The sequence below is a fragment of the Limulus polyphemus genome, unplaced genomic scaffold (genome assembly GCF_000517525.1).
Source record: "Limulus polyphemus unplaced genomic scaffold, Limulus_polyphemus-2.1.2 Scaffold8409, whole genome shotgun sequence".
Taxonomy (NCBI): Eukaryota; Metazoa; Arthropoda; class Merostomata; order Xiphosura; family Limulidae; genus Limulus; species Limulus polyphemus.
Window position 1 is genome coordinate 22,317 of NW_013674019.1, and position 8,087 is coordinate 30,403.

An 8,087-nucleotide genomic window follows, 5' to 3' on the forward strand; every position below is an offset into this window, starting at 1 on the left:
CTTCTTCAGTCTGCCTCTGAAGAAGAAAGGTCCACCTTTCGAAAGCTCTCGGGTTATAGGGTTTTTATTCATTTCTATTAAGACTTCTTGAACCTACGTGTTTTTCTAACATTATGAAGACCAATCTCTATACACGATTAAATAACACAACTTTACTGTATAAAAGCTAAGTGTCTAAGCCTAGTGAATGTATATGTACTGAAAAAGTAAGATAACTGTGGCACTTTTAAGAAAGTTTTATTTACACATTGATTATTAAAAATTCTACTGCCACCCTAGAATGCTCAATGACATAGCTTTTACAGATTATTCACTTTTTACAGTTGCATAAAATATAAAAATTATGGATTTCAATTACTTCAGTAAAACAATCAGTAGTATTTGGTTATTACTCTCAACTTCCACAATTTGTTTTAACTGAATATATGTTAACAGTTTAAACAAAAAGACAAAAGCAGGTATAAAGTAGTTTCCAAATGCTACACTTAGTCTTTTTACGGTTATTCAAAGAAGTAAAAACAGTATCACGTTTACTGTTGGTTGTTTTTATTAATTTCCCGATGAAAAATACTGGATTTTTTAATGTATTTACAGTCTTGAAATGGTCAAATATCTTAATATCAAGCTTATATATATATATATATATTATTTTTTTTTCGTGGTTGTAGTTGAGAATGTGGAAATGAGTTTAAAGTATGCAAAATTGTGTTTACAAAACACATGACCACAGATCTTTTATCCTCATTAATAATTCACACAAGATACACTTAATATCTGAAGCTATAGGTATAATAAAGTGGTACGCATAATTCCAACTACAACACATATTTATATTTTGTTCTGTATTATTCAATAATACTACAATACAATACGCTAAAATGCACAAAAATGAAAGCAACTAAAACAAAAAAGGTCAAACATAGTTATAGCAAATGAAGCAAAACTGGCTTATTTTGAAATAACAGTAAAATAAAGAAGATGCATGATCTTAGAAACGGTTAAAGGATATATCCGTGCATTTCTGAAAAATCAGACAGAGATTAGTGGTAAAAAACTAACTTTTAGTTGCACATGAAGGTATATATTCTTCAACAGTGCATATGAAAGGAAGCTGGTGAAATAAGCAGGTATATCTTGAATGTGATATTACAATTGAAACAGACATGCAAATAATGCTCTTAAAAAATAGGCCAAAAAAAAAAAACCAAGGTAAATTTGTGTTAGGAAAGAAAACTTTTACTTCTGATTTCCTCATACATACCATTGTTATCCACCTCTTGTGGAAGAGTGCTGTTAAGAGCAGTCTCGAACCCAAGAATTGGATTATAGTTGGCAAGCGAGCGCAACCCCTCCCCTAACCCGTTGTCTCCATTGAGAATATTGGAGGAGACCTCTGTGCCAGCATGTGCTGGAACAGGTAACAACATGGCGGATGATGACGGTGTAAAGGATGAGCTACCACTGAGTACGGGTGACAGGCTGTTTTCCTCATTGCTATCACTTGATAAAGTGGCTAACATGGCTTGCAAAGCGGACCTCGTGGGCCCTAAAGGATATGTTTAGTTAGAAAGTAAAAGAACTAGTGCAATTTAAATTAAAATAATGACATGCATGGGACAAAAAAAGTGCATTATCAACAACAGTAGCAAAACAAAACAGGCAAGCTGTGCAACTTAAGATCATAAAAGTTTACATACCTTTTACCGAATCAAAAACAACTTTCTCAATTTAAAATTAACTGACATTTTTGCAACTATAAATAAAGTAACTACAAGAACAGAAAACTTGTAAATACACAGAAATTCATAAAACCATTTCTATGGTTAGTTTGAAAAAATTTTGTAAGAATAAATATTAAAATGAAAAACAAATGCAATATACATACATTAATCTTTGTTAGTAAGTTTAAGTATTGTGAAACATTACTAATCTAATAATGATTAGTCTTTCCAGTCATTTCTATTGAATAAAACTTTAAAACAAATGGTAAAATTTTAAAAATTTAGAACAGAATCCTATTTCAGGTTAAAGCGTCTGGAAACAATGTGGTCATCATTGTATTTAAGTGTTTATTTCAATAATTTATCTTTTCATTGCTACAGAAGATTCATATTTATTTTTGAAAAAAAATGTTTTAATACATTGATGATCACAACAGTTCCTGATGCCATGTCCAGTCATGATGTATAAAACACAAAATGCTCCAAAAGGACAAGGAGTTTAAAGATGCTTAGCCATAAGCAGGAATTATTAAAAGCTAGCAGAGAAATTATAACTTTAAAATGATTAAATGCTCTGAAAGAACAAAGGAAAAAACAAAGGCAGAATTAATGTCATTAGTAGAAACAAAACTCCACCAGCCTGAATTGCCACAGCAACAACAATCCATGCTTTTCCTATTACTTCCCATTAATGTATTTTATGACAAAGGCACCCAAAGCAGAGGAGGTTAATGACTAAACACAGGCCAAACTCACTGCTGCTGTGTGAAGAATGCACCCCAAGCAAGGCCACTTACTCTGGGAGGTACCTTTCCTGTTCCTCTCCCTTCGAAATTCTTCCATCATTTTAGAGATGGCTTGGGGGTTTGTGCCCCATTCTTCCTTGCAGCTACCCTCTGACCTCTCTGTACACAGACCAACAATGTCACATAGTCAACCAAAACAAAGTGCAAGGAAAAGAAATTGAATACTGTTAAAATACGCACTTTTTTTTAAATGTGTGTATATTATAATGAATGCATACACTTATGGTTTCAGAACTGTTGAAAATGTTTTTTATTTTATTTTATAACTAGATCAGGGTTCTCTTAAATGTATCATGAACTTGTAAACTAGCATTCTAATTTCATTTTGACAGAATTTTATAGTTTTTACTGTGCATCTATGTTCTACAAGAGTGTATTTTTCCCATTTCTTTCTTATATTTACTTTAAATATCTGAGCTTATCCAGCAAAATCACTACTTGAAATTAAAGAAAAATACTGTGCGCTATGGAACAATATGAGCTTACAAATATATTACACACATCTCTTGTTGACAAATCGAGGTGTCCACTAACTCTGTACTAACAAATACATCAACTGAAGTTATACTACAATAGAAGAAACACCTGGCTGTACAACTGAAGTTATACTACAATAAAAGAAATGCCCATTTGTACCAACTGAAGATATACTACACTAAGAGAAATGCCTGGTTGTACCAACTGAAGATATACTACACTAAAAGAATTGCTCATTTGTACAAATGAAGTTATACTACACTAAAAGAAATGCCTGTTTGTACAACTGAAGGCATACTACACTTGAAGAAATTAACCATTTGTACAACTGAAGTTATACTACACAAGAAAAAATGCCACTTTATACAACTGAAGATATACTAAACTACGAGAAATGCCCCTTTGTACAACTGAACTTATATTACACTATGGGAAATGCCCCCCTTTTACATCTGAATTTATATTACACTAAAAAATGCCTTTTTGTTCAACTGAAGTTATACTACACTACAAGAAATGCTTGTTTGGATCAACTGGTGTGTTTGAAATTAAGTAACAATAAGTTGCTTGAAAATACCCGATATCAGTGAGTAGAAAATTTCTCCTTTTCTGACAAATTATATCTTGTACTAACACATATTTGAAACCAGAATTTTGATAACAGTATAACATTGTCACCTAACCTAAACAGGAATTCATTAATGAAGGAATAATTAAAATGCATACCATGCAGCAACAGACACACATACACAGGAATAGTACTAGTGTAATGCACATGCAACTAAACCATGCAAAGAAAAGATAGTTCAATATTTTTAAAATTATATATGGTAAGGCATGTGAAAGTATCGTATACATTAACCAATGTTCTCCAAGTATCAGGGAATACAGACTTATGAACCACTGAAACATTAATAAGTAACAGTGGAAATTAAGCTCCTATTAATTCTATAAGATACAATTTTAGTCACAGGATTCTTGAGGTAACATACTGTAAAATATGCATAATTAAAAAAGGAATGTAATATCATGCTGGTGAGAAAACATAGGGATAAAAAGAGTATACAAATCATAATCCAGTTCATGTGAACGATGAGTTAATTGAATTATCTAAAATAAATAATAATAATAAGTAATTGATGTTGAAATAAATAAGTGATAATATTTCATTAACAATTATCCTAATTTTGGTTAATTAAATAAAATTTATAAAAATTATGTTTCACCAACTTTATCTAGCTCACATCATAACAACTGTTATTCATGCAATTTGATAATATGAATAGCATCCCAACCACTACATATGAATCCTTGTAATGAGCAAAAAGGCCTCATTGGTACTGGATATGGCAGATAGTGTGGTTGGCATATTATTATACATTCTTCTTTGCTTTCACTCGTAGCTTCTTAGAATTACTAATGTAGTCTCAACCTTTTGACAGTATGGTTATCTGACCCTTGTTGAAACAAAAAGACTAGTTTGCTGGTTCAACCATTCTTCTGAATGATTAGTAGTTAATTTAAAAAAAAATAAAGATAAAGAAATAACGGGTGTTAAATGATAATGTGTATTAAATTTTACTCTAATTCTGATTTGTAAATGACTTAAAAATAAAAAAATAAAAATTACATTTCAACAAATTCGTCTAATTCACACAATAACAATTGTTGCTCTCGTACTTTGATTATATAAATCACAAACATTACTGTGTCCATTTTATCCGAGCTGGCTTGATGAGCTCTGGTATTGGCCAAAAGGCTTTGTAACCACTGGATACAGCAGATACTGTTTGGTTAACAAATTGTTACACATCTTTCTTTACATTCACTCACAAGTTCTTACAATATAATAAACCAAATATTAACCTAAATGCTTTTGAAAGTTACACCTTCCCCCTGAAATCATAGAGGTTATCACAATACTCTACTAAAAAAATGGACTATTTTTTATACCTTTAAATTATCAAAGAAATTGTTTCTCAATCTTATTTGATAAGTATTTAAATTCCCCAAAATTTTGTTTTCGTTCTCAGAATAGAAATGCTTAACCAAATGACATGAAATTTAGTACAAATTTATTAAATTATTATTATCTAGCTTTGGCTTTAAAAAATTGATATAATAATTTGACTTAGTATGTCTATAATTTGTTTAGGTTGCAAAATTTTTGAAATTCTATTGTGAGATACTTCTTGTCATGTCATAACTTAAGCCTATGTTATAATCGATCAGAAAGTTCCATTTTATACATCCAGTCATTTTCAACTTGATTTATATTCATTAACACATTTCTTTCAATACTTTATTTTCCAACTGCAGTAGAATCACTTCTAGCTATAAAGCATAAAAAAAGTAAGTAAAAAAAATGATAAAGACATGTTGGTGACTTATAACATCACCTTTCAAATGAGAATCACCATTACCTTTGTTAAGCTAGGTATTGTAATTTTTGCTTACAATATTCTTGGTCATAATAATTTATATCTTACAAATATCCTTTTTTTTTTCAATAAATAATATGTTCTCATATTTATGTTCATTGTTTGAATATGATAAACTTAACAATAATATTCAATAAATAATGATCCTAGTTGTTGGAATATTTTGCCATTGCCTACTGTACTCAATAAACCTAACTAATATTACTTGATATCCTTTCATAGAAGAAATGTCTTCAAACAGATATAATTGAACATAAAACAAAGAAACTATACACAAATTTCCAGATCTATGTTTTGTTCCTAAGTCTTCTGAAATTTCCATTAGATTTGTTTATTCACATCTACAAAAGCTGTAGATAGTTACATTCTGGAAAACTGTAAGTTTTATCTACTTTACGCTGACACAAACATTTTATAATCTGCTCTGTCCAATGGTATTTATATGTTGGGTATCGATGCTGTGCCAACCACGAGTATCGAAACCCAGTTTTCAGCAGACTTAATCCACTGTGGGGGGGGGGCAAAATCACATAAAAAAAACATGATATTTATATTATGTTTTCGTGGGATGATTTTATGTTGTTGTTTTTTAGCAAATATAAGGCTATATTTGAGATGGATAGAAACGTTTTAAAAAATAAATCAATAATTATTGTTTACAGACAAGACTCCTCAGAACAGCAGAAAAATGAAATTTGAAATTTTTCCCTTTTTCCTTTGCAAATTACACTAAATGTACATTACAAAATGAAAAAATATGAATTCTAAAATTCTAACTCAAAAATTGTCATTTTCACTTGAAGTTTTACATCTGATATTCAGGTATGCAATCAACACCTGAAAGGTGTTTACCAGACATGATAGGATTAACAAAGAAAATTTATAATGATTATAGAATTAAATTTACATTGTATCTCCTCCTCTCTTTGATCTCATGCATAACAATGCAATACAACCAAAAGAGTATTTCAAACAAAGCAGATACAATAACAACCGAGTAAACTATACTTATAGCATAATACTCCAATACAGATCTTCATAAATTAACTTTCACTCAAAAATTATATTTATTAAACAAGGATTGTTACAAGTATAGTCAAGTATCATATTGATAAATTTTAAACATTACCACTGCTTCAACTTTCTCATAATTATTATATCTCTTATTGAGTAATAGACATGATCTTGCATAACAGTGAAACTAATATATATTTTTTACATAAGATTATGACTTATTTATCGTACCATAAGCTCTTACTATTTGAAACATTTAATCATGAAATGATTTTATCATAAACTCATTACCTTTTTAATGCCAAATGTGTACATAAATAATTAGCTTATTCGACAGTTACTTTGAATTCTGCTAGCTGACTAGTAGATCAATTAAGTAGTCCGTGTGAGTATGTTTGTTATATGTTGTCAACTCACGTAAAGTTGACTCAGTGAGACTAGAATTAAAATTTAATACAATAAGTATAAACTTCATATTCTCATAGTTCCAACAACCTTTGAGAACTTAACCCTACTCCTACTGGGAACACTAGATGGTTAACGTCTTAGCTAAGACTAGTTGCCACATTAAAAAGTATGTACCGACTTTCATAAACAAATGTTAAAAAAAAACTCTAACAATCAATAAAACTTCAGAAATCTTAAGTTTTTTTCTTCTTCTTCTTTTCTAAGCAATATTTCTCATCATGGCTGTAATTTTTCATTACAAACAATGTTTCTGAAAGTTGTCATCTTAAGAAAATCTTTTGCCCTTTTTATTTGTTTCACTGAGTTTGACCATCACCAGATGCACTTTCTACACAAAATTCCAAACCTAACTGGTCAAGAAGATGTTAAATATAAAATAAACAACTGCATAGACCTATCAATTTAAAACACCAGAAACATTTCATATGTAACTAATATACTTCAAAGTTATTTAGAACATGAATCATGTTATCTAAAGAACTTCAATCCTTAAAATCCCTTTTACAAAATACTAATATCTTAACTTTAAAATAAAGAATCAATAAGCTGTGCTTATGATGGTATAAAAAAATACATTAGATGAAACGATTAGATTCAAACTCTACGACTTACCCCCCCACTCTACAATTTCCCCCTGACTCCTAGCTACTCCTGAACCATTGACAGAGTTTGGTCCCAAGAAACTGAATTCTGATAAAACTTCTTCAGTTTCTGCATCTTCCATCATCAAATCATCCATCCTAGGCGTTTTGTTGTTTGAGGGGATTACCTAGTTACAGATAATGACTCTGATATGTAACCAGCAATTTTGTACAAGATACACAGTAATAAAAATAACACAATCTCCTATCCAAACATTTAACTTGGTCTTTATGAATTGTGCTAGTTTACAGGTAACTTATGAGATTTTCTTATTTCTAGGAACAGACTGTAAAGTAACATGTTTTACTATATTTATAACAAACATATTGAATTTATAATATAGTAAGATTGTTGTTGAGGATTATCAAGTACTAAAACAAGAAAATTGGTCAGAAGGTAGGTTCAATGGTAAATATAGTAAGATTGTTGTTGAGGATTATCTTTTAATACTTCAAGAAAATTGGTCAGAAGGTAGGATCAGTGGTAAATATAGTAAGATTGTTGTTGAGGATTATCAA

At 30.1% G+C, this 8,087-nt stretch overlaps 1 protein-coding gene across 2 annotated transcripts in view; it reads right to left on the reverse strand.

The window, feature by feature from the left end:
* The window catches only part of LOC106475329 (striatin-like), a 12,306-nt gene extending 4,600 nt beyond the window's left edge, over positions 1–7,706 (reverse strand). Inside the window, exons 1-3 of one of the 2 annotated variants that reach the window (XM_022379467.1) lie at positions 7,540–7,706; positions 2,519–2,626; positions 1,262–1,546 (exon numbers count right to left, since the gene is read on the reverse strand). In XM_022379467.1, the coding sequence (XP_022235175.1) occupies positions 1,262–1,546; positions 2,519–2,626; positions 7,540–7,666 (520 nt within the window). In that variant the 5' untranslated portion in view covers positions 7,667–7,706. The remainder of the gene's footprint in view (positions 1–1,261; positions 1,547–2,518; positions 2,627–7,539) is intronic. The other variant, XM_022379469.1, reaches the window with a different exon arrangement.
* Between the last annotated feature and the right edge of the window lie 381 nt (positions 7,707–8,087).